This window comes from Alternaria postmessia, assembly GCF_024291825.1.
Source record: "Alternaria postmessia strain BMP 2775 chromosome Unknown scaffold_46, whole genome shotgun sequence".
Taxonomy (NCBI): Eukaryota; Fungi; Ascomycota; class Dothideomycetes; order Pleosporales; family Pleosporaceae; genus Alternaria; species Alternaria postmessia.
In genome coordinates this window covers 149841-174549 of record NW_026260119.1, presented here as the reverse complement: position 1 = coordinate 174549, position 24709 = coordinate 149841, and the positions used below count along the sequence as shown (strand labels likewise).

Sequence of the window (24709 nt, the reverse complement as noted above, 5' to 3'; positions counted from 1 at the left end):
TCTTTCCTTTTGTCGGGCAGGGAGTTCTCTCTCGTATAGCCACTGTCGGTTGGTTGGGCATTCTGCTATGGGTGTTTCTGCATTAGCGAGGGCGTTTGTCCATATTGGCTTCTTCATTGGTCTGGTTATCGTCTTTGTAACCTATGCTTGCTTTGAGTGGCTTTAGCAAGCAACAACACTCTTCCTTTAACCTTATTGTCTAATCGTCGATACGATAAGGGCGATGGGGTAGATACCAAGCAACGATTGCCCTGCGAGGCTTATACACCCTTTGAATCTGTGTGCACATGTTTATGCATTGAAAATTGACGAATCCCAGAGACTGGTGGTGAAGTGGTTCTGGTAGGTATAGATACATTAACATAACTCTGCAAGGATTACATGTGCTAATGTCAAGGTCAATCACTCTCAAACTGTACTTGCGGGTTTCTATATCGCATGAGTTCATAAGACAGACGCTTGAAGGCTGCTCTAGCACTAAATTACAACTGACACATATTCTCCGTCACTCAAATTCAGCCTCCATCTCGGCTTCCCTCGTTTTCTCCCTTTGTGCATCGTCACACACATAATCAATTTCTGCATTCACCCAATCGTCCCACGTACCGAACTTGTCCAATCGTTCCTTCACACTCAGACCATCATCTCGTGTCCTAGTTTCCATACTAGCCCCCGCTTGTCTCAGCACCGCAAAAGTCTTGACCCAGCACCTCGATACCGCGTAATGCAATGGTGTCCACCCGTCTTCATCACCGTGGTTGACATCCGCACCATGAGTGATGAGCGCTTGTGCGATTTCAGGATTTGAACACAGACACAGTGGCGTTCGTCCCTTCTTGTCTTCGCAGTGTAGTGATACACCCCTGGATAAGAGGAGTTTTGCTGCAGAGAAATTATGAAACTCGGCTGCGAGATGAAGTGGTGTACGGCCATTGGCGTCGCGGACTGTGATATCGGTATATATATAGTGGAGCAGATCGAGAGCTGGGTGGCCGTATCTGGCGTCCATGGGCGACATGTGCAGAGGTCGTTTAAGCGCGATGTGTAGAGCACTGTCGCCTGTTATGGGGTTGACAATGTTAACATCCACGCCAGGTTGATATGAGAAAAGGGATAGCAAGAGGGATACACTGGTTGGAGAAGGTGCCATGCAAGCGAGTGCAAGAGGTGTGTAACCTTTGTTGTCTTGTCTGTCGATGCCACCCATGGAGCGGCGTGGTAAAATCTTCTCGAGTACACGCAGCATACTCTTGCCTGCTGCGTAATGTAGCGCACATCTTCCATTGTCGTGCGTAAAAGATGAGGGGTACGCTCCTCGTTCGAGCAGATACAATGCTGCATCTTCATTGCCCGCCAATATCGCGACGATGAAAGGCGTATAACCGGCGGGATCGCAGGAGTTGATGTCCATCAGTGGTTCTTCATCATCAACATTCAGACCAAGGAGGAACTCGATCACTTCAATTTTACCATGAGCAGCGGCGATTTGCAGAGCTCCATAGCCGCGGTTGTTCGTGTCCGATACATCTGCACAGCGCGTAGCCAAGAAGTTGACCAGCTCAACATTACTCTTGCATGCAATAAGAAAAGGTGTATGGCCATCGTTGTCCTTGGCGTTAATATTGGCCCCTACTCGTCGAAGTTGATCTATCAAGCCCTTCTGCTTGTAATAGACAGCAACGTGCATTAGGGTAGACCCATCCTCGGATCGATCTTCGTTTACGTTCGTGAAATCAAGCATTTGGCGGGCTATGTCTGCGGCCTCTAGGACGATTTCGTCGTCGCAACTGTCAAATTTGCGTACTACACGGGCGAAAGCGCTGGACTGAGCATTCTGTCCGTCCATTATTCTGCATCGACCACTCGCTAGCAGCATCTTCACGACAGACGTGCCTTTCTTCTGGCCATACTCCCAACCAATTATTGCTTGATGCAGTGGCGTAAGTTCGCAGCCTGTGGCATCTTTCGAGAGCTTAGCTGGATCGGCGCCTGCTTCGAGGAGTGTTTCAATGAGTTTCAAGTTGTGCTTGGATATTGCGATAGTGAGTGGCGTGTATCCAGTGGAGAAGACCATACTTGGATCCGCTCCTAATTTGAGTAGCTGTGCAGTGATTTCAGTATCCTCGTAAGCCAGTGCGGCGCGTAGCATATTGATCATAGCCTGTGATCTGACAAGCTTGCCACCTTGATCCAAGACCCATGGAATCCAGCCTTGCCACTCGGATCCGGTAGACCTGGAGTCAACATACCGATACATGATAGAGACGGTGTTCATTATTGATTTTACCGTTGTCTCGGATTGTGCAGTTGCTATCTGGAGTGCAACACTATCCTTTGGGTATCCGGGTCCGCCAACAGCTTCTAAGAGGACCTTGGCAGTGGTCAGGTGGCCTTTCTCCATAGCAAGTTCGAGAATAGTGTCGCCATCACTGGTTAAGACATTGGTATCTGCTCCATGTGACAGCAGGGCCTGTAGTACTTCGGTATGACCCTCATCTGCCGCGAAAACCGCCGGAGTCCAGTCTTCCGGCGAAATACTCCGTGCGTTGATGTTTGCGCCCTTCTTGATCAGTAGTTCTACAATTGCTAGGTGACCTGACATGCTGGCGACGGATAGACAGGCTGCTAGAGTCAGTTTCTGTGCGTTGTTTCTTGTTGAGTATTGTGACTTACTCAACCCGTCTTCACTACAATCATCGACTCTAGATCCCTGGTTCAGCAAATAATCAACGACCTCAAGCTGCCCTTGACTCGCTGCCCACATCAAAGCAGAACCACCGTTCGCATATCTTTCATGCAGCCCTGCTCCCTTTGCAAGCAGCAGCTTGACGACTTCAAGATGTCCTCTCTCTGCCGCAAGGATGAGAGGCGTCTTCCCGCTCGAGCAGGGTTTGCTGATGTCGACGCCTTTACTGATTAAAAAATCAGCCGCGTGTATCATTCCTTTCCCAGCAGCCCAATGCAAAGCATTTATATCGTCATTACCGGTCGCATCAGTCGGTCCAGAAGTAGCTTCCAGGTCAGCGCCATGATCTAAGAGAAGTTGGATGATTTGAGGTGCGTGTTCTTTCTGCTTGACCGCATGGAATATCAGAGGTAAACCGATGATTTGAAAGTTCGCATCGGCGCCCCTTTCTAGCAAAAGTGCTATGTTGTCGATGTGACGCTTACGGATCGAGTCAGCGAGTGCCCAGTCTTTCTCATATGCAATGAGATCGACGTTCACACTATCATCTAACTCCTCTTTTGCGCTATCAAGGTCTCTGCATTTCCTCGCATGATGTGGATTATCGTAGTTCAATCGCAGATCTCGATCGTCCCTGGCCAAGTTCATCCCTTCTTCTTGCTTTGTTCCTTCTACGACCGTTGAAACCAGAGTCGGGGTTTCGTGTGACGATTCAGGTATGAAGTCATCGAGGTCACTGCCTACAGTGAAGCCGTCATCGTCAGAGTAGTCGTCGTCCGCCCGAAACACGCTTGCAGCTTGGCGTGGACCCGGTGTAGTCTTCGCGCTCATGTCAGGGAGATAGCGAGCGTATGCTGGGGTATTAACGTTGTGCGACAAGAGAAATGCAGTATTTCGGAGGAATCGTCAAAGCCCTCTTGTCCACTGTGGTTCAAAACGCGAAAGGCTCACGCTGCGAGTATGTGCTGGCAAGCACCATGTCTATGCTGGCTAAATCAGCTGCTAGGCAGCACTGCTGTCGGCAGGCTGCAGTCAAAGGCGCGACCATCATCAGATTGGTCGAGCGTTTTCGCAGGTGTAAGCTCAGTCTGCTGCAATTGGCGGGGCAGTGTGGCGCATACATTCGCGTCATGCAGCGAGGTCTCAGGTCGGTCGATTCATGGGTGTTAAACCACAAACCAAACCTATAGCACCCAATGAGGGTAGTGGACACTGACCTTTCGGTGAATGGCATGAGAAGACATGATAGTAGAGAGAGAAAACGGATTCGGGCCCCAAGGACCAACGAAAACCATGCAAGGGCGTTAGGAAGACCGTACTGCCACAAGGACAAGTAAGAGCTGCCTAGGCCGTTGTAAGAGAGTCTTCTAGACGTGCTACAACAAAGAGCACAGTACTAGAGGCGCTACAGCTAAGAGCGACGATGATTCTCAAGTGCAAAAGCAAGCTAAAGCACCCTGACGGGCCTCAACCGCCACGAGGAAGATGGAGAAGAGAAGATGGTCTGAAAGCTCAGGTTGTATTGTAGTGTGGGACGTGCGCGCGTCGCGTCACAGCTCCAAGCGGAAAGAGCAAACGCAAGGAAGGAGCCGTTCTCACAAACCATCAGCGAGGAGTTGACGTCAATACTTCCAAAAGACCAGAATGATGCTACCTGTTCCAGAGATAACACTGACATGAGAAATTTGTTGTGGGTGAGTAATCGATCAGCGGAACGATGAGCGTGTTCGTATACACTCAAAAGTACGATACTACATTGAGCGCGTGTAATCTTTGGCTAGTCGACAGGTATCAGTTCACCACCTGCGATCTGCAAGTCATCTCTATATGTACACGTAGCAGAGTAGACTGTACCGAAGCTCCCCTTGGACGATGTAGCGCGGGGCAGCGCAGGCTGTCGAGAATCACGATCAGTATTCGTGGTAGTGGACATGGGGAGACACAACACGCTCTACGGCGTCGTTCGTATACCCCAGAAGAAGGTCCAGGGGAATTGGCGGTATCCTCATATTCCACGAAGACATCTGGCAAGATACATAGTGCAGGTTGTTTTCCTCAATCCCATCTTTAGTCGGTGGAGAAATTATGCCGAGCCGCACTAAACCCGTTCCACACTTGTCGACTGCTGCACGAGAGGCATCATCGAACATTGAATCGCGACATCGACTGCCAAACCACAGCCAATTCAACAAGCGCAATGAAGCCCGGCAGTATGCCAGTGCGCGCTCAATCGCGGTCGGTGTGCCAACTGTGCAACTATATACTACAACAGCCTGGGAGTCGCCGGACTTTCCTATCCACATCATTCCGAGCGCCTTCGATACGACGACAAACCGCGTCAACCCCGAATGCATATCGCAATACGTCTGCAGCCCGTCCACGAAACATTACGACGACAAGCCGGAAGGCAGCAGTGGTCGACACTAGCGACGATGGCGTGCGACAATATTCGGAGAGAATAGTGTCGTTGAAGAGCAAACTCGCCCAAGTAGAGGCTCGGATACAAGAGATATACAATTCACCCAAAGTCGAGCAGGAGGCGGTCATAATGGAAGCATTTGAGGGATTGAACTACATTGCACAAGAAGCAATAGCGATACGTTTAAGACAGCCTCAAGCGACGCAGGCGCATATAAGGCAAAGTAGTGCTGGGGCTATACTCTCTGGATTGGGTGGTGAAGAGGAGGCAAAGACGGAAGCGAAAAAAAGTTCGAAGCTTTTTGGACTGGATGCGTTACCCTCGCCATCGTATCTCTCGAAGCTCGCGGAGGGCCTTCTCAAGCACGAGAAGGTCTTCCTATCACCAAACATCCTCGCGATATACATCCACATACAGCGACTCCTTGCCCGACCCAAGACCATTCCAGAAGCGCTCTACCTCTACGCGAACAAACCAGTCCCCGTCGAAGGTTCTTCGCCTCCCAAGTTCTCACGACCCTCTCCCAAGTCAGCAAAGCAGGCTATTCCAGCCGATCTCGCCGACGCAGCGCTCACCGCGGCAATCGACGCGAAAGATCTTTCTTTAGCCCTGGATGTTGTTGACCACAGTTATCGCGCTCCTGCGTGGCGGCGGCACCGCATAGTCACAAAGCTGGGGTTGCCCGGTATCTTGACGGCTATCACCCCACTTGCTCTCTACATGATCGCCCAGGAACTATCCGTATACAGCGGCTTTATCGACCCTTGGACTTTTAAGCTATACGCTTTCATGGGCATGAGCACGTATGTTATGTGTACGGGAACGCTCGGATTCGTGGCCCTGACGACATACAACGATCACCACGACCGAGTTGTCTGGCGACCTGGTGTTCCACTGCTTGATCGATATCTGAGAGAGGATGAGCGAGCGGCCTTGGACCGCATAGCCTGTGCGTGGGGTTTCAAGGAAGTGTGGAGGCGAGGTGATGAAGAGGGCGAGGACTGGGAGGGTTTGAGGCAGTGGATCTTGCTCCGGGGTATGGTTCTTGACAAGCCAGATCTGATGCCTGGTATGAACCCTGGAAGATAGTTTAGCGGTAGTAGCAGTAGCACCAAAGCACTGGACACTCAGACAAACTATATGTTAAACATTCTCTACCATGCAGGCAAGCCGCTTGTGGATCCCGCCCCACATGTCATATCATACCAAAAAGGAGCAAATGCATAGGAGATATCGCAAAAACAAGAGACTCTGAATAGTTCCGCATACATGACACGGGTAGCCGAGGACGGCAAAAAGGTTGTCATAGGTTCTGGAATGTGTGACCTCAAGTTGTCCATGTTGGCAAAAAGATTGGTTCGTGCGACACCTGTGTGATTCGAACACACGCTCCCGAAGGAACTGGCTAACTTTCCGGTGAAGGACTAGCAGGCCAGCGCGTTAACCACTCCGCCAAAGTGCCAGAGGTTGCTGTTTTAACTATATTTCAAATTGCTGCAATATATTCGCGATGAAATCTCTGGAGCATGAGCAAACCAGCGATCAAGGTGAGATCCTTCGACTCACCGTGCGCGATCGTGTCAGTGGAGGCATTCTAGGCACCAGTCTGTCGTTATATGCGTGATGATGGCGGGGTAAGCTGTCAAGCTACCCCACCAACCTCAAGCTCTCCGACGCGTCTTGCTTACTGATTTCCGCCACAACTCCACCCAACACTGAGCCTCACGTACTCTCAACTTCACGACTCACTGCGCATCTCTGGCTCTATTGCCGAACACAAAAGTATTCTCACTCGACGCGACACACGTAGAACACGGTACAAGCATGTCCGCCGACGCCGCTCCGATCACCTTCACGCGCTTTTCCAAGGCGCTTGAAGACCTCTCTGTCGAATCGCTCTACGCCAAATACTCCGAGCTTACCAACCAACTCACCCATCTTGAGTCCAGCAACAAGCAGCTCGAGGAGTTTGCGCGCGAGAATGATGACCGCGACTGCTACGAGGCACTTATGGAGAACAAGCAGGTTATAAAGAGGTTCGAGGAGAGGAGGGAGGCAATCAAGAACGAGGTCAAGGACGTGAGGGGTCTACCGTGGAGACCGAGGGAAGAGGAGAAGGTTGATGGTGCTGCGGTGAACGGTCATGCGACTACGGCGACAAATGGTACGGCAGCGGAAGAGCAAAGGAATGGTGATGCGTCGGCGCCAGAGGCAGACGATGGCGTATATCTTTGATCAGGTCAGAATTTCAATGCGATGTACAAGATGCGGGATGGCTACCGGAGAGTGTCAAGGTGATGCACAAGCAAGTGCTTCGGTAGCCGCCGAAATCTCAATGGGACATAAATCAAATGATCAACAAAAGTACGTATTTCCATGCTTACCTGTTTTTCCCCACTCACAAATCTATAGTATAAACACGATCAACTTCAACGATTTCGGGATCGCGTGGAAGCATAGCGCTTGGTTGGCACTTCGATTAAGATATAGCTCCACACGGACGACGTCTATGGCAGTGCAGTATCCCCTAAAGCACCTGCGGATCGAAAACACCAGGCTTTGAGGTACGTAGAAATTTCAAAGCGTCCTGGAGAAGCTTTGAGTACTGGACAGGTGCATTCTGTCGTTCTCAGTGGAGATGCATAGTTTAGGCCATAATGGTACATTTCGAGTGTTTCGTTCTAAAGACATGGTAGAGTTACTATAGGCAAGAGAAGCTGGCGAAGAGAGAGGGGTGCCATATGGCTAAATTGATTATCTTGTGATGCCTGCAATACAGTCATCCGTTATACATGCGTAGAATGCTACAGCCATGTCGATCAAGGTTTGTGATCTGTGTCGTTCATCCAAGAATCTAGCAGAGCCACAACTCGTAGCGCAAGAGTGCGAGATCAAGATGAGTTATACTACTAATTGCGTGAAGAATATGTAATACCAAATGGGCAGTGGCTGAGTAAGCTCTCGGCTCGCCAACAACACAACGTCATCATCTCCAACACATGTGCTTTTCACCTAAACCACAATATTCTTGTTTAGCGGTGCAGCAACACTTGAACCTTGAGGTTTGCACTCTACGATCTGCATAGTGAAGGTTTCGGTCATTGGCAGGTCAGCTCAGCCTTACAGCAGCCAGATCCCCCTCAGACATTGGTACTCTGGACTAACATGCTGGCGCTTTTGAACATTATCCGACACGCCACTCTCTCTGAACCCCGCGTGTAGGATTTATCGCTGACCTTAAGAAGAACTCAATAGCCGGCGCTTGCACAAGTTGATTATCAGAAGAAGTTACACGGCGCACGAGAAAGCTTAAACGGCTGTAAGACTCGTCTCTGCCTGAACAGAAGCCAGATTAGATGGACAACACATACACCGCAAACAACGTTTTTTACTACCCCATGGGGCTCGTATGTGCCTGATCCGTGCCACTATCCGTCTTGGGAACGTTTTCGGCAGTCTTGGGGGATGTTTAGTGTCTTGGGCGCCCAGTATGCTATCGAGCTTTACGAGGCTTGGTATGGGGTACAGTGGGTTCGGAAGGAATCCTGGCTCATATGATCGACTCTGTTCCTTTTTCGTACAAGCGAGCGCTACCTGTTTACGTGGAGATATCTTCACATGTAAGCAATCCCTCTAAACCATCGGAAGGCTTACTCTGTGTGCCTGTACTGAGTTGGAGATTCAATCTGTCCAATCTATACCAGATTCGATTCCTCACTTGGATATTGCGCCACGCTTGCAACCTTCACTACTAGACCATTTCGAGTAGGTCACCTGGAGCAGCTGGTCAACTTTGGCTGCTCGGCAACGGTCTTAGTTGACTTGGCTGCGAACAGTGCTCGGTGGCGCCCCTACCGCCACTCTTCATATCAACGGGCAGAGAATTTCCACGAGTCGACTGAGAAACCGACCCTACCGCCTTGTCTCCATACGAATCTTGGATGAATTGCGGTAGGAATTCGTGGTAGGTCTACTCGGCGACCATGTCCTGTCCATCTAGAACATACAGTCGGACATTGGGCTTCATGGTCTATGCGCGATCAAGACCAACTGCTTCCGATCGCTCACCGACTCGAAGGCGGTGCAGAACCGGTTGATGTCTTCCACTGTGCGACGCAGACGAGAAACGAAACAGAGATCCACTACCGTTGACGTAGTAGCAATCTCGCGACGATGAGTATCAATGCGCCGCAGCATAAGCAATGCCAACTTCAACCTCGCTAAGATCCCGTCTGGCTACCCGCGATCGTTCCAAACACTGGCATTCCCACCGCTAACACATTTGCGCCACTGTCGCTCCTGTCGACCCTGCTTCTAGAATCCGGCCACCGGGTGTTTCAAAGCGTTTTGACATACGAACATGGCGGGCGCTAAACCTTAAAGGGCCGAAATGGTGGGTTCTGGTAAACACCCGGTGGGAGTTTCTGTATCACAAAGCTCACTACCACTCGCATTTCAGGGAATACCGCCGAGATTTTGTTTCCAGCAATCAACGCGTCAGTCCACCCTGCCGTCACAACGAATTGTTGAAACAAAAAGTCTACCAGATGCAATCGCTCTGCCTACAGCAAAGGATGAATTGACGTTGAAATAAAGCTACCAAGCCTCAGCGATCAAACCATTAGTTGCCGCACAAGCCTGCATAGGATTTAAGCATATACCCACCACGACTTGGCGCGTCTTCCCCAACCGGGCTTCATGTGCGGCAAAGTAACCCTTTGCCGGGCACTCCCCGCATTACGGAGAATTGCTGTCCGTGCAGGTACGCAAAATCCCTTGAAACATCATGTCATTAATATACCCACAACAACGGAACAATATACCAGGCCCCAAACGGCCGCATGGCATGGACGATCAATTTCCAGTGCTAGGATGAGCTATGGTACCGAGGCCAATGTGAACGGTCGAGACAATGAGGTGGTTCATGGAGTGGAGACGGTGTGACAGTGCCTTGCAAGTATGGTTGGTACTTCTGATGCTGGTATGAACATATAAGTATCCTGTCGATAGCCCTCTTTAAGGCCTCACTCCACACAGCCAAGCTTCTCTTCCAAACAACACAAGCTTCCTATCCCTCACATCAGCAACCATGCGTTTCACTCCTACCGACCTCAGCCTTCCCGCTGCTGCGATCGCCTTCTTGGCATCGACTGCTTCAGCCCAGAGCTGCCAGCTTCCCACCAGCTACAAGTGGACTTCTTCCAACGCGCTTGCTCAGCCCAAGGCAGGATGGGCCAACCTCAAGGACTTCACCACCCAGATGGTTAACGGCAAGCACCTCGTCTACGCCACCAACCACGACACTGGCAGCAACTACGGCTCCATGAACTTCGGTCTCGTCTCCAACTTCAACGAGTTGGCATCTGCTCCCCAGAACGCCATGAGCCAGGGTCTCGTCGCCCCTACCCTCTTCTTCTTCAAGCCCAAGAACACCTGGGTTATCGCCTACCAGTGGGGAGCTACCGCTTTCTCCTACAAGACTTCCTCCGACCCTACCAACGCCAACGGTTGGAGCGCGGCTAAGCCTCTCTTCTCCGGCAAGATTACTGGCTCAAGCACTGGCCCAATTGACCAGACCGTTATCGGTGACGACAAGAACATGTACCTGTTCTTCGCGGGTGACAACGGCAAGATCTACCGTGCTAGCATGCCCATTGGCAACTTCCCAGGCGACTTCGGCACCGCCTCCACCGTCGTCATGAGCGACAGCACCAACAACCTCTTCGAGGCTGTCCAGGTCTACACCGTCAAGGGAGGAACCACCGCCAAGTACCTCATGATTGTTGAGGCTGTTGGTTCTCAGGGACGTTACTTCCGCTCTTTCACTGCCTCCAGCCTCGGCGGCAACTGGACCCCCAACGCTGCTACCGAGAACAACCCCTTCGCCGGCAAGGCCAACAGCGGTGCTACCTGGACCAACGACATCTCTCACGGTGACTTGGTCAAGGTTACCAACGACCAGACCATGACTGTCGACCCTTGCAACCTGCAGTTGTTGTACCAGGGCCGCAACCCCAACTCCGGTGGTGACTACGACCGTCTCCCCTACAGGCCCGGTCTCCTCACCCTCAAGAAGTAGAGTGGGACTACTTGACTTGCTAAAAGTCTTTCGTTGTACATACATTTGAGCTGGACGATGTATATAGATGGCCAGTTTGATTTCTCTTCTTTTTCTTTGACCCAGAGGGTCTCTTTTAGCAACAAATGAATTTACAGGGCATCTTTAGATCCCTATTTCTATCTACGATTGCTACTTCGTGAAACATGCTTGAATCGCTCTTCTCGCTATGCAAAGTCCCGTGCAAAACTCCTGCTTACGTTTCTGGTCCTGGAATATCTCTTCTTTGCAGATATCCAAGCCTGTTCTCTCCCTGATGACGATTTCCTGCAGCACGCACCGACTCTCCTCACACAACAACGCCATGTCTCCCTGACCTCTGGCAATTGCTTCATGCACCTCCATGAATGCCCAGGTCATACCCACGAGTAGATCCTGGTGGGTCAGCCATCGCATACCCATCCAAACCATCCACTGCGAGAAAGAAACTGATTCATCATTGCCCATAGCGACTGCCTCCTCCAAGCTCGAGGGTATCCTCATGCCTGCGCTACGGCACATTTCCAGGCCAACTTCAACCAGGCCAATAGCTTGACCGTCGTCAGTACGGTGAACTTCGTCCATGCCGGCTACACCGGGGCCTTCAGCACTGAATCCAGTCTGAGCGCGAAGTACGCGTACGATGGCAGAGCCGAATTCGTCGGCAGCTCGGACAGGTACGGCAGGGAGCGTTTCGAGTAGAGTAGGTGATGTGAACCACAAAGGGAGGAAATTGGAGATGTTGAGCCTACTGAGATCAAGAGTCGGTGCATCATCGATGTTCAGATCGTTGGCGTTGGTGTTCTTGAAAGGAGTGTCCGGCTCAGGCGTCGCAAGGACTGGGTAGTCGACAAGGATGTCCAGATGCCGTGTCATCGGTTCCACTAGAGGACTAAAAGACCGTCCTGTGAACTCAAAATATGCGTTTGGATCTGACTCTGGGCTCTGAATAGGCAAGCCAAGTTCGTCTATCCACGCTTTTACGATTTCCACCTCCTTCTCGGTGAAACTTCCAAACATCTTGCCTTCCCAGGACAACTCTGTCACTAATCTACTCCTTCCACTGCTACCCTTGATTACCCAAGGTCTGCAATTGCCAAGGTCCTGTAGGAACTCTCTTTTCCACTGTGCATCTTTGAAAGCATTCGGCTCTAGCCAATCCACTAAAGAACGGCGACCAATCTTCAGGCGACTGTTGCAATGGATCTTGTGGGCGACAAAGCTTTTTGCAGCAAAGATTTCGATTAGCGCCGCCTCAGTATTGTTACGAGGAAAAGGCTCTTCAGCCTGGACCTTCAGTGACGGACTTTCTGGGGTAGTGGGCAAGCCCTCAGCGAGGATGTAGCCAGCCTGCACGCGTCTCCACGCGACATGCGCAGCTTCCTCTCCTTCCTTCTCAGCTACCATCTCAATGTAGTTGGTAACTGCAGCCATTGCCATAGCAGCATGACCAGAATCGGCATTGTCGATAGATATGTGGAGTTCGAAATAGTACGGATTCAGCCGAAGTTCGCGAAGCTCCTTGACGGTCTTCAACAAGTGGAGTGGCAGGCTTTCATAAGCCATGTTGAAGCCCAAAGTCTCGGGAAGAAAATCGTGAGAGAACAGGGAGATGGTAAGCTGCGCCATGGCAGCTTTCCAGCATCGCGTTTCTGTTAATCCATGGCGAGGATTGATAAAGTCCTCCGAGTCAGCAGCAGGAAGACCAGCGTCGATGTCGTTCATCAATTGTCGATACACATGTACATGGTTCTTTGCAAGGTCGCCGTCGCCAAGCTCTTCGGACATGACCTGCCATGCGTTCTTGGTAATCTGACGGTACTGGAATGGTGTAGTGATCTTGTTGATGTGTCCGAGCCACGCACCATCAACGTATTTGACTGGCGCTGCTTGCTTGAGCCACCACTTTGCCTCCTCCTTGTCGGCAAACATCTCTCGGGATCCACCAGCTCTTCGGCGCGAAAGATACTCCTCCCACCGGTTGGTGACGTCGACATCTTTGGCTTTGAGAAATTCATCTAATGATTCACGTGAGAATCTCTTAACGGACAGAATGCCATTTCCTGGTTCCTTGACTGCATCCACGATTGTTGAAGAGAGTAGACTGAGAAGGAGCTCGTTGCACTCTGGCAAAATCTCAGGGTGATTCTCGAGACGGTGTAGTTTGTAGTAGATTTGCTTGTATCTCTCTAGCTCTTCATTGCTCAGCCGGGTTGTTTCGAGAACATGGTCCTTTTCCAAGTTCGCATCTTGCGGCGGTGGTTTGACATCGTTGGTAGTGGGTATCGTTGGACTGCCTGGAGTTTCGAGATCTTTCCTTCTTGACCGGCCTTTGGCGAGACGATTTCGAACTTCGTTATACGCGACAAGTGCAAGGAACGCGATTAGTATCGCTGTGGTTGTTTGTAGAATGAACATGCTGAGAGGAATCGTAATGTTCGTTTAGCGCACACCGAACTACATTCCGTCGCTCAGCCATTGGGGAGCGCAGGTGTTTTGACTGTTGTTAGCGCAGTTGTGGCAAAGTAGCCACACCCATGTGAGTACACGCAGTGAATCATGCTGACGATGAATACGTACATGGTCAGTACCTGGACTGTCCATGTCATCGCCCTGAAGGCGATCCATGACGAGATCTGAGACTAAACCGCTTGCAGCTAGGCCAAGCGTACCCCACAGTTCGCAGGATCCGTACAAGTGGGACCTAACACTTTCGCGACATCATTTTGTTGGTTGCAACGCAAGCGGCGCAGCACACTATAGGCAAAAGGGACGGCTCTTTGCATTGACCGGTATTGTACATCTGGCCAGCTTCCAATTGTGGACACCAAGGCTCGAGCACGACATACGCGGTGCCTCTAACCGACCTGTCATTACTAACAACAACGTCACACTGACCCCTACGTTTGTTCCGCGGCGCAAGCAACTCTTGGTATCATGTGCCTTGACAGCTGCATCTGCTGGCTGTGTCTCAGAAAGCGTTGCGCAATGAAGCCACCCGCGGAGCTAGACTTGTACCACTTCTTTAACCATGACTGAAATCACGACTGCCTACCAGGCTCTCACTAAGCACCTGGCCAAGGAGAAGTATGTCTTTGTATGTCCTTCTCCAGAGACACAGGCCAGGGTGGTAAATAAGAGACGTTCCAATGTTTCGACAGAAGATGCCCAGAACGCGTATGATTTCTTTGGATGGAATCTACCGTGTACCAGGTACGATATGCATGTTGTCTTTCTTTCACCTTGCCATGCTAACAACCTGACAGGGAAGCTCTACGATCAATAATACCTGACGATGTATTCGAAAACCTCCACAAAGCCTCCATAATCACTCAAAGTGATGATGGGGGCTACCGCTCCACTATCCGCGTATCCAACTTCTACCTTCCCAACCTCCCGAATTACGAAATTGGTGCCGCGTCACCCTATTACATCCACTCGTCCTTCCCTGCATCCTCAGATTCCGTCTTCTTCGGACCTGACACATACCTCTTCGTTTCATTCCTGCAAAATATAACACGACATCTTCCACAAGCACCTAGTAGCATTATAGATGTCTGCTGCGGGTCGGGCGCAGGGGCGATACATATGGCAAGGACATATCCTCAGGCAAAGACATTAGGACTGGACCTGAATCCACGTGCGCTGAGCCTGGGCGATGTCAATGCACAGCTGGCTGGTGTGAAGGTTGGCTTTTCCGAGTCAAACCTCTATGCAACCGTACCTGAGGAAATGAAGCACTACGGCGTCGATCTCATCGTGAGTAATCCGCCCTACATCGCATCCAGCACCGACGGTAAGGACCTGCCCATATACGCAGATGGTGGTGCTGGATTTGGCCTAGATATATCCTTGCGTATCGTGGAGGAAGGGGTGAAAATCCTATCCTCGACTGGTGTCATTGTGGTATATACGGGCGTCGCCATGCCCATGGCCGACCCTGGCCGCGATGCTTTCTTAGAGAAGCTCCAACAAGTAGAAGGTGTGGAGCTTGCTGAGTACACAATCCTGCATCCAGACATGTGGCCAGAAGAGATTGGAAAGGGTGCCTACGCGGATGTGTGCAGGATACAAGTCGTTGGAGCTGTGTTGCATCGGAATGCTCAGAGTATGGATGAGGTAAAATTAGAGACGCGCAGACGATGGGCAGTATAATATTGATTACAAGATTGAAGGGAATATTTACAGTCCAATGGTCATTGTTTGTCAAATCCTTACTTGAATTCGGCCTCTGGATGCATGCCGTCTGGAATCTCCAACGCAGTCGTATACGCAGATTGTCCGACCTGCTTCCCCCACGTATCCGCAATAGCTGGCAATACACTCCTTCCCGCAAATACCGCATTGGTGTTCGGTACAGGCCAAGGAACCGACGTATTCTTGTTGCTCAACTTTCCAGCGTAGGACGCATTGAAGTACATATTGCTGAAGGGAACCTTCCCAGACCATGCTCGCACAGTATCGCCAGTCTTTGCAGCTACGAATTTGAACACGTTAGCACCTACGTCCCAACGGCCTAGTGTGTGCAAGCCCCAATTCGCTTGTACAGTAGAGATCTCGCTGTAATGGTTGTAATAGGCATTATCCGTGGTACCGACCAGATTAGCAGGAACGGCATCTCCGAGAAGGATGCTTACGACGCGGTTCTGTTTGCCGTAGGTGTGGTTCTCGTCGAAAGTTACCATGACAAGTGTGTTGTTCATGAAGTTCTTGTTGGTGAGGAGGGGTTCGAGGAATTTCCGCGTCCAAGTTCCTGCTACAGTCACGGTAGTGTCGTGTCCTGTACACCGTGAGTATGTTTCCGAATGAATATACCGTGCTTTGGGGATACTCACCATCGCTTGTCATGTTGGGTGTAACGAACATCCACTGCGGCAATTGGTTCTTGTCCATGTCTTGCTTGAACATGGTCAGAGGCTTCGTCTTGGCCAATCTGTCCGTCTTCTGCGCTACCGAATCGTACAGCACGGCTGGGTTATGCTTGCGGACGTACATGTTGGCTCCAGTTTTAGGGTTCGTGTAGGATTTTCCTTGGAAGCCAACCGACGGCATGTCTTCTTGGTACTCGCCCCAGCTCACACCTTTGTCTTCGAGGAGGTCTACCAATGTGGATACGTTGGAGGGAATCGCAACCATGTCGTCGTGGTTGATGCCATAGTAGTCGCCCGATATCGATGCGGCGTAGTTGGGCATAGAAGGGTGGGTTACAGCAAAGTAGTTCGTAAGGCTGATGCCTTTCTTTGCGAGCCATGCTAGGTTCGGATCCCCTGCTGCGAGGTCGTAGTCGGTGTTTTCAAGCCATATTATGGCAATACGGTCGAATGCCTTGCCTTTGACTATAGCATGTACTGGGCTGAGGTTCGCTAGCAATGCTAGTGATAAAACGAAGGGAGTAATCATGATGGTTTAACCACGCTGACAATCCAGTTAGTGTTGGTGGTGATGCACTTTTTCGATGGCTTCTTACCAAAGAACGTCACAGCAACAACAAAGAGACACCCAAATGAAATGACAGCAGGCAGACACGCATGCCATCTGCCAGCGGGCTTTTCATACCATCTGTCAGGGCCATGGGATGCCGCTTTTGTTAGTATCCAAAGGGTCTGGACACCTCGCGAAAACTAACTGCAGCAAAGCTGCCACATTCCCACCAATTGCGGTATGTGTATCGCACATGTGCACACTATTGGAACAGGTACTTCGCACATCGATGCACTGAATGCGGGAGGTTAAGCTTTTCGGGAAGGTGGACAAGCTTTGGATGGGTTCGCGAGATCAACGTGCGAAGTTGATTGGACACACACCCTGGGCAAGGTCGAACTCGGCAAATCTGCGTTGATTGATGGCACGACCCGCGGACACAGGACATGACCACGCTGCAGATAAAGCGGCGTGGCGGGATGATCTCCTGCACTCGTGCAGCGGCTGTTCTGATGGTGGCGATGGCATTCACAGGCTCCCTGGATGAGATGACAGGTAGTGACGGTTGCCACCAACTTACAGGGACGATCAGGGATTTGAGGGCAGTGACATCAAACATAGAAGAGATTACAGCTACACGAACACTGTGTGACGCTCTTATGAGACTGGCCGGGAATTGATGAAGGACTGTGGAAGCTAGCCGCGATGGGCCGAGACCAAAGCTTTGGCATGAGAGACATGTCTAATTCGAACGCACGTGAGCCCGAGGAGCAAGTTGGCTTGCTACATGCATCTACCGACGACGATAGCGAACACACAGAAGATGATCGGGGACCGCGCTGGACCGATAAGCACGAAACCGCACAGCACCACAAACCTCGGCGGCCATGGATCAGAGTCACCACCGTTGTTTTTCTCCTCATTTCCACAATTATCGTCTTGGTGCACCGAGGACTAACCGGCAGCGAGCACACTGCTTCGCCATCCACTACCTCTAGTCTTGCAAGACTTCGACCGGAAGAAGACTACATACTCTCTTCAGGATGGGATTTTAACGCTCCACCCACGACCCGGGAGTATACTTGGGAAGTAACCGACCACATTCTCAATCCTGACGGAGTGTATCGCCCTATGATACTCATCAATGGCACCTTTCCTGGGCCTCTGATCGAGTGCAACGAAGGCGATGAGCTTGTTGTCCATGTCCGCAACCAAGCCACCAATGCCACATCTATCCACTGGCACGGTCTCTACCAGAACGGCACAAACTGGATGGATGGAACAGTGGGAGTCACGCAGTGTCCGATTGCCCCAGGTCATTCATTAACATACCGGTTCAATGTAACAGGGCAAACAGGAACGTACTGGTACCATTCGCACGTTAGCATGCAAGCGTCAGATGGACTCGTGGGACCGCTCATCATACACGCCCGGGACGGAGAAGAGAAGATGGAATTGCAGAAGGTACCGTATGAACAGGACCGCGTAATTCTACTGTCGGACTTCTACTATGATCTGTCCTCCGACCTACTCATGCAGTACCTCTCCCCCGGCAGTGAGAACGATGAGCCTGTTCCCCCATCTGCCCTGATCAACGGACGAAACGTGCGAGACTGCGCCGATTTACCGAATCGAAACTGTTCATCATCTGGCATTAGCAATGCTTTGTTTAGCTTGTCGCGCACGAGCAATACACGACTTCGCATTATCAACGTTGGGGCTTTTGCAGAATTTGCCTTGCAAATTGACGAACATGAGTTCCAGGTCACAGAAGTAGATGGCACGGATGTGTACCCTCAATCAGTTCATCGGCTGAACATCAACCCTGCGCAGCGGTACAGTATAGTCCTCACTCCACCCAGTGAGGATGGGAACAAAGAGGCGTATTGGATGCGTGCGAGGATGGTGACGCACTGTTTTGCGTATGAAGAGCCGGAATTGCAAGAAGAAGTTAGGGGTATACTATACTATCCTACAACGGATAGTGAAACGAAGGATCTTGTACCAAAGAGCAAGGATTGGCCTGAGATTATCGATGTCGAATGTCGGGACCTGAACACTTCGACTCTGGAGCCTGTCATCGCAATAGCACCACCGGAGATTGATACTCAATACGCCCTCTACCTCCGCTCCTCGTTCCAGATCGGGGATTGGAGACTCTCGCGAGGCTATTTGAACGATAGTTCTTTTCGCACAAATGCTACCTCGCCGATCCTAAACACCATGCTTTCGACACGGACCGTCGAGTCGAGTGTTCACGAAAGAATTCTAGACACGGACACGTTTGACCCTTTGCACCAACTCATTTACCAGACGCAATCGACGCGGACCATAACGATCCTCATACAGAATCTAGACGACGGAAACCACCCCTTCCATCTCCATGGCTACAAGTTCTTCGTCCTCGCTCAGGGACACGGGTATCCACCTTCTTCCCTTCTCGAACCCGACTATGTTGGAAGTCATCTCAATCTGACTAATCCGCTGCGGAGGGATACGGCAAGTGTAGAAGGATACGGGTGGCTGTTGATATCATTTGTGGCGGATAATCCAGGCATGTGGGCGTTTCATTGCCATATAGGCTGGCATACCGAGGCTGGCTTGATGATGGTGTTTGCCACTAGGACGCAAGAGATGAGGGGTTGGAAGGTACCTGAGGAAGTCGATGGGTTGTGTGGGCTGGAAGGAGTAGAGAGGGGTATGGCGCCAGATGATGATGTCTGGGTTGGCAGGAGGGAAGAAGAAAGGAGAGGTGGGATTGATAGATTATCGTAGCAGTCTAGGCATCTCTTTGGAATGCGCAGCATTATTGTTGCTGAACTGCTAGGAGATGTGCCTGATTTCTCATTCCTGTTGATAGATGAGATCAAAATCTCTAATATACATACTTCCATGTACACGTCTCGTTACAACGATAGCCCAAAGTTCAACAACGAAGTTGAGATTTTGAACATTGGCTTGTTGACTTCTCCTGTCATCACGGTCCTACGACTTGTTGTCGCACATGACTCATATCCTACACTGTCCTCGAATACGATACGGTCCAATCTTCGCCACTAGACCTGTCGCTGGTGTACTTTTCAGTGATCAGAATGATTCGCCCAAAGACAACCTCACTCCCAGATGCCGAACCACTTCTTCACCCTCCTCCTCCTGATACCATCCTCACCAACGTAATACCTCGGGTCCTCGACATACTCCTCGCCCCTCTCCTCAGCCTCCCTCTTTCTCTCCAATCGGAACTGCTTCCTCTTCTCAACCTCTTCGGCCTTCTGCAGCCTCTGCTGCTGGTACTGCTGCGACGTCTGCGCCATGTGCATCTTGTAGACTTCAATGAAGCGCGAGGTGGATTCGAAGGGGTGGCGGACAAAGTCTTTGCGTGTAGGAAGCAAGTGGCCGAAGACAGTCTTGGAGATGAAGTCCATGTACCATGCGGCTATGGCGAGGGAGACGAGTATGCCCTGTTGAACAAAGTGGGGTTAGCCTGGGGGGACGTTTGGACAATCAGGCGGGGTGTTGGAGGGAGCGCTACCATTGTGATCCACAGATGAATTGCCCGATTGTGGAGGAACCAATGCGAGAAGGTGCCCTCTGGACTCATCATATTGGGGTATTTCTTGGATGCCATGCGCTTCTTGTCTTCTTCCGATACGGGCGCGCCATAGATCTTGTTCTCCAGATTCCGGTTCGGGGCTCGCTTGCTGTGTGACGGCGGTCGGTACTTGTCGGGCTGCGGTATTACGGGCGCTCCCCTCTGCTGCTGTGCTTCTCGCCGTCTCCGGAACTCTTCTGACAGGCCCTTGGGGGTAATGGAGGCATGGCGGACACTGGTGGGTGAGGGCAGTGGGAGGAAGGCGCGGGCTTGAGGTCGCAGGAGCAGCGGGCCCCGGGGAAGGAGGAAGCGCGGTATCGATTGGAGGGTGGCCATGGCTGTGGGTGGTGATGCTCGTCGTCTCGGGAGTCCGCAGAACCATGGGATGAAGATCTTCAGTTGCCGGAGAAAGCTCGGGCCGGCGCATACCTTCAATTAATCGTTTGGGCATCATCGCCTCTCCTCACTTCTTTCCTCACGGCAACAAGCCCCTTTTCACTCATATCGCGCGTGTACACGCGCTTCGGCTGCAACTCACCTTCGATCTGTTAGTGGAGAGACGACGACTAATCGCAGAGTAGTATTGACGCCAGTGTGTCCCAGGTCGCAATGCCTTCTAAGCAACCGCCCTCGTTCGGGTCGCAAGCGTACTGGAATCATCGCTTCGCTTCCAACACGGATCCTTTTGAATGGCTCGAGGCTCCCAATGTCCTGGATCCCTACATTGTCGATTCTTTAGACGCTACGCCCACGCCCAAGCCCCAACTTGTTCACATAGGTTGCGGCACCTCGCTGCTATCCTACCATTTGCGCGCTCATGTAGACAGCCCGCAACAGATACACAACTTGGACTACTCGGAAGTTGCCATTGAGGTTGGCAAGATCCGCGAACAGGAGATATACCAGGATCCGAGGGCCAATGTCGCGTGCATGCGCTGGGACGCTGTAGATCTGCTCGACTACAAGTCTGTGATGCGTGTATGCAAGCGCGCTACCTATTCGGTTATAGTTGATAAGTCAACATCCGACTCCATTGCCTGTGCAGACGACGTCCTTGTTCCTTCACCGTATCCGCTAGCAGTTCGATCCTATGAACCCCTCCATTTGGATCCCGCCAAGTCTCCGGAACTTATTCATCCTTTGGTCGTCATGGCTGTGAATTTAGCGCTCGTGACAAAACCTGGGGCGCGCTGGATCGCTCTGTCTTATTCAAGCGATCGTTTCTATTTCCTGGATGCGTCCGCAAAGGACGTGATACCCCAAGATGTAGCTTTCCCACATCCAGCTGATCTGTGGCATCTAGTGGAGAAGCGCGAGATTGAGGACAATGACTGGCAAGTACGGAACGAGAGGACCAACGATGCGGTAACACACAGACCAAAGGTGGGCAATTTTGTATATATTCTGGAGAGGACCCATTTGCCATTGTCTGTTCGCGGAGAACACATTTAAGCAAGAAGCAATTTTTCTTCTCTCCAAATTAGCATCTCCGCCAGGCCAGAATCACGACACAGAACCACCAAGCCACTTTTCATAGCAAACACTCGCCTCAGCCTCCGAATATTTCCCAAACATCCCCCGCTGGGCGAATCCGCATCTCTCATAAAAACGCCTCGCCGTTGTCATATCGACGCCTGTCTCCAGTAACAACCACGGCAATCCTCTTTTACGTGATTCGCCTTCCAGCTGTTCAAGTATCAGCTGCGCAACCGAAGTGCGCGCCCCGTCATCCCCGCACAATCGGCCCCGGTATGCTGGGGCAACAAACATCCGTTTTATCTCAGCGGAACTCTTGCGTGCATTTTCCGAAGCTGAAGAAAGAGGACGTAGGCCACCGCATCCTACTGGTTTGTCGTCGTGATATGCAATAAGAAAGACTGCAACGTCAGCAGCTGATGGTAGATCACAGTAATCTGGACCCCATTGAGCAGTTAACTCGGCTTGTTGGGTGGTACGGAGTTGAACGCTATCTGGATGGTCGAAGGGAACTGGACGTATGACGATATCTTGGGTAGATGGCATGTTGAAAGTGGTACAAAGAAGCGATGTCGAGCCAAGTCTAGAGATATTTCCATGTTTTAGAGCACCACGCCCTACTCACGACAGGTAGGTTACTCGAGGCTGGGAGTCATAGGCTAGCCTTATCGGACCTTCTACTTGCGGCAATTTGCTAGTAGAATTTGTACTAGAGTATTGGAGTCACCGAATACGAGGTTCTTTGCATCCTTACGCTGACCATGATTTCATTGGTCCGACGCGACTACCAACAAGCTACAGTTTAGGCGTCAATCATGCACCTCCACGATTCACTTTCTCACCATCCACACCAGGTGTATCTTCAAACACACACAACATGGCGCAATCGCCCTGTCCGACACGCCAATATACCTCGGAAAACTTCATCGAGAGCTGCGGCGCCATTGCCCACGATCCCACTCGCCAGAAGATTTGTCTCATCCACCTCGCTCAATCAAATATGTGGGTACTACCGAAAGGACGGCGAAACGTCGGAGAAGCGCATCGGGAGGCCGCACTGCGCGAGGTGTACGAGGAAACTGGGTATAGATGTCATATCCTGCCTGTGGACATGGTTGCTAGAACGCCTGTTGTAGGTGATGCAGCGGATGCTCCTGATGTGCCGCGCACGTTACACAATTCAGTGGAGCCTTTCATGGTTACTGTCAGAACTGTGAGAGAGGGTCAGGGTGTCAAGATTATTTGGTGGTATATTGCGATAATGTATGAAAGTGCTGGTGAAACAAAGGGGTCTGGTGAAGAGGGGGTTGAGACAGGCTTGTTCTCGTATCCTGATGCTGAAGAGTTGCTGTTCTATGAGACAGATCGAGAAGTGTTGCGCAAGGCCAAGGTACTTGTTGGGAATCTAGACTGAGTCGACTAGTCCTCCAAGCCACGTGCAAAGGACGAACTAATCTTCTCTCTCCAACCACTGCTTGCTCGCCTCGAAGAGCTTTGGGAAGGCATCATCAAGAGACATAAGCTTCTTGAAATGATCCTCGCTTACGCGCTTGATGAAATGCATCATTGACACAAGAATGAAGTCTGCATAAGACACTGCTTTCTGATTAGCATTGCATAATTCAAATCTTCCACTGAAGTGGTGTTCACTTACCAGTCTGACCAAGGAAATACGGGCCACCGCTCTTTCTCAGCAGATCGCCCATCTCCTTCGCTGGCGCTTTAGCCTTCTCCCAGCACTCCTCAGCATCAGCATCCTTTTCTACTTGTTCCAGCGGCTTCCCGAACAACTCCTGCCTCGTCTTGTAGAAGTAATCAGCACTTGGCTTGTTCAAGAATGCTACTGGCACCCGAGGGATAATTAGGGATCTGAGCGGATCCATCAAATTGGGTTGGAGGTCCCTGATCTTCACAACAATCGGATCGTCGAAGTGTAAAGAAGGGCTCGGGTGCTGCTTCTCGAGCTCGAGAGCAATAGGCCATGAGTCCATTTGGTAGGTGCCGTCTGCATGCTTGATAGCAGGACTGCTGTAGTCGGTGAAATAACCAGGTGCGTCCTTGGGGTTCGGGGGAATGCCGAGGGATTTGAGCTTGGGCATGAGATCGGGATATTCCACCCATTCGGTCGTGTAGTCAATCTTCTTGTAGTTCAAGACCATACGAGCTGCAAGCTTGTTAGTGTTTCTGACGTATCATAGTTAAAGTGAAAATAAAACGTACTCTTCCATGGGTTCAACGACCACGCGGCGCCGTCTCTGCTAGGGAGGTCAAACAGGATTACCTTTGACGACGACATTGTTGCTTAACTGTGATGATCGATAGCTGCGAGCAAGACGAGGATAAATACGACAAAAAGTAGATGTTTGAGGTCAGTTGACATTGCGCCCTTCAAGCTATCTTCTCCACAGTCATTTGTAATCGGCCGGTAGTTCCATGTGGGGAATATATGAAGCTAGTTGGCTTGAAGCTCTCTCGCGCGCGGATCATCACTAATCCAACCTCGCTGTAGCCTCGTGATGACGGAGTCGTTGTACAAAGCAGTACAGAACGATTGTAATGTCTGTGAGCAGTTCGGAGATTGGTGAGTACTCGCATGGGTGCAAGCTGACAGAGACGTCAAGCGAGCGAGCCGCGGCCGAAGCTCAGGTACTCCTTCCCACCCGGGCAGTCGCGTCGAATACAACAACATCCACAACAATACTTATTCAAGCTTCATACACCCTCGCGTAATTTCCATAAGTGCATACCCGAGTTCAATCGTATTCTGCGACATACTAAAAGCTTTCCGCCTTGCGCTTTCCGCCATGCCGCGCTACTCAAGTAGCTTCCCGCTGTTGCATCCTAGGCGAATGGGGAGTTCAGCCCCCTCGTGGCTTCAGGCCACCTGCACACTCACAAGGCTAGATGCGCCTCGATAAAACGATGCGCACTCAACAGGCTGCTGAAGCTAACAATAGGACTACTGATCCCTACAATCATTGGCTCTAGTGTAAGGCTCAGCCTTTTGCTCGGCAGAAT

At 51.1% G+C, this 24709-nt stretch overlaps 12 protein-coding genes and 1 non-coding gene across 13 annotated transcripts; 7 read left to right on the top strand and 6 right to left on the bottom strand.

Annotated features, from left to right (window-relative positions):
- Window positions 1–505: 505 nt before the first annotated feature.
- J4E82_007166 (uncharacterized protein) lies at window positions 506–3517 on the bottom strand (the record flags this gene model as incomplete). Its single annotated transcript, XM_051733414.1, has 2 exons — window positions 506–2622; window positions 2674–3517. 2 exons carry the CDS (start codon window positions 3515–3517, stop codon window positions 506–508), a joined length of 2961 nt encoding a protein of 986 aa, XP_051586874.1.
- Window positions 3518–5234: 1717 nt separating this feature from the next.
- Window positions 5235–6194, top strand: J4E82_007165 (uncharacterized protein; the record flags this gene model as incomplete). Its single annotated transcript, XM_051733413.1, has 1 exon — window positions 5235–6194. One exon carries the CDS (start codon window positions 5235–5237, stop codon window positions 6192–6194), a length of 960 nt encoding a protein of 319 aa, XP_051586873.1.
- A 274-nt stretch (window positions 6195–6468) lies between these two features.
- J4E82_007164 lies at window positions 6469–6567 on the bottom strand. The gene has a single exon. It is a non-coding gene; the product is annotated as a tRNA-Ser (tRNA).
- A 362-nt stretch (window positions 6568–6929) lies between these two features.
- J4E82_007163 (uncharacterized protein) lies at window positions 6930–7340 on the top strand (the record flags this gene model as incomplete). Its single annotated transcript, XM_051733412.1, has 1 exon — window positions 6930–7340. The coding sequence occupies one exon, from the start codon at window positions 6930–6932 to the stop codon at window positions 7338–7340; it is 411 nt and encodes a 136-aa protein (XP_051586872.1).
- Window positions 7341–10194: 2854 nt separating this feature from the next.
- J4E82_007162 (uncharacterized protein) lies at window positions 10195–11184 on the top strand (the record flags this gene model as incomplete). The annotated part of the gene is made up of 1 exon (XM_051733411.1): window positions 10195–11184. One exon carries the CDS (start codon window positions 10195–10197, stop codon window positions 11182–11184), a length of 990 nt encoding a protein of 329 aa, XP_051586871.1.
- Window positions 11185–11355: 171 nt separating this feature from the next.
- Window positions 11356–13620, bottom strand: J4E82_007161 (uncharacterized protein; the record flags this gene model as incomplete). Its single annotated transcript, XM_051733410.1, has 1 exon — window positions 11356–13620. One exon carries the CDS (start codon window positions 13618–13620, stop codon window positions 11356–11358), a length of 2265 nt encoding a protein of 754 aa, XP_051586870.1.
- Window positions 13621–14233: 613 nt separating this feature from the next.
- On the top strand, window positions 14234–15357 carry J4E82_007160 (uncharacterized protein; the record flags this gene model as incomplete). Its single annotated transcript, XM_051733409.1, has 2 exons — window positions 14234–14415; window positions 14469–15357. The coding sequence occupies 2 exons, from the start codon at window positions 14234–14236 to the stop codon at window positions 15355–15357; spliced, it is 1071 nt and encodes a 356-aa protein (XP_051586869.1).
- A 59-nt stretch (window positions 15358–15416) lies between these two features.
- Window positions 15417–16602, bottom strand: J4E82_007159 (uncharacterized protein; the record flags this gene model as incomplete). Its single annotated transcript, XM_051733408.1, has 2 exons — window positions 15417–15982; window positions 16038–16602. The coding sequence occupies 2 exons, from the start codon at window positions 16600–16602 to the stop codon at window positions 15417–15419; spliced, it is 1131 nt and encodes a 376-aa protein (XP_051586868.1).
- A 726-nt stretch (window positions 16603–17328) lies between these two features.
- J4E82_007158 (uncharacterized protein) lies at window positions 17329–19398 on the top strand (the record flags this gene model as incomplete). Its single annotated transcript, XM_051733407.1, has 1 exon — window positions 17329–19398. The coding sequence occupies one exon, from the start codon at window positions 17329–17331 to the stop codon at window positions 19396–19398; it is 2070 nt and encodes a 689-aa protein (XP_051586867.1).
- Window positions 19399–19736: 338 nt separating this feature from the next.
- J4E82_007157 (uncharacterized protein) lies at window positions 19737–20551 on the bottom strand (the record flags this gene model as incomplete). Its single annotated transcript, XM_051733406.1, has 2 exons — window positions 19737–20084; window positions 20156–20551. 2 exons carry the CDS (start codon window positions 20549–20551, stop codon window positions 19737–19739), a joined length of 744 nt encoding a protein of 247 aa, XP_051586866.1.
- A 273-nt stretch (window positions 20552–20824) lies between these two features.
- J4E82_007156 (uncharacterized protein) lies at window positions 20825–21667 on the top strand (the record flags this gene model as incomplete). The annotated part of the gene is made up of 1 exon (XM_051733405.1): window positions 20825–21667. One exon carries the CDS (start codon window positions 20825–20827, stop codon window positions 21665–21667), a length of 843 nt encoding a protein of 280 aa, XP_051586865.1.
- Window positions 21668–22568: 901 nt separating this feature from the next.
- J4E82_007155 (uncharacterized protein) lies at window positions 22569–23105 on the top strand (the record flags this gene model as incomplete). The annotated part of the gene is made up of 1 exon (XM_051733404.1): window positions 22569–23105. The coding sequence occupies one exon, from the start codon at window positions 22569–22571 to the stop codon at window positions 23103–23105; it is 537 nt and encodes a 178-aa protein (XP_051586864.1).
- Window positions 23106–23141: 36 nt separating this feature from the next.
- Window positions 23142–23987, bottom strand: J4E82_007154 (uncharacterized protein; the record flags this gene model as incomplete). Its single annotated transcript, XM_051733403.1, has 3 exons — window positions 23142–23287; window positions 23346–23855; window positions 23912–23987. The coding sequence occupies 3 exons, from the start codon at window positions 23985–23987 to the stop codon at window positions 23142–23144; spliced, it is 732 nt and encodes a 243-aa protein (XP_051586863.1).
- Window positions 23988–24709: the final 722 nt, after the last annotated feature.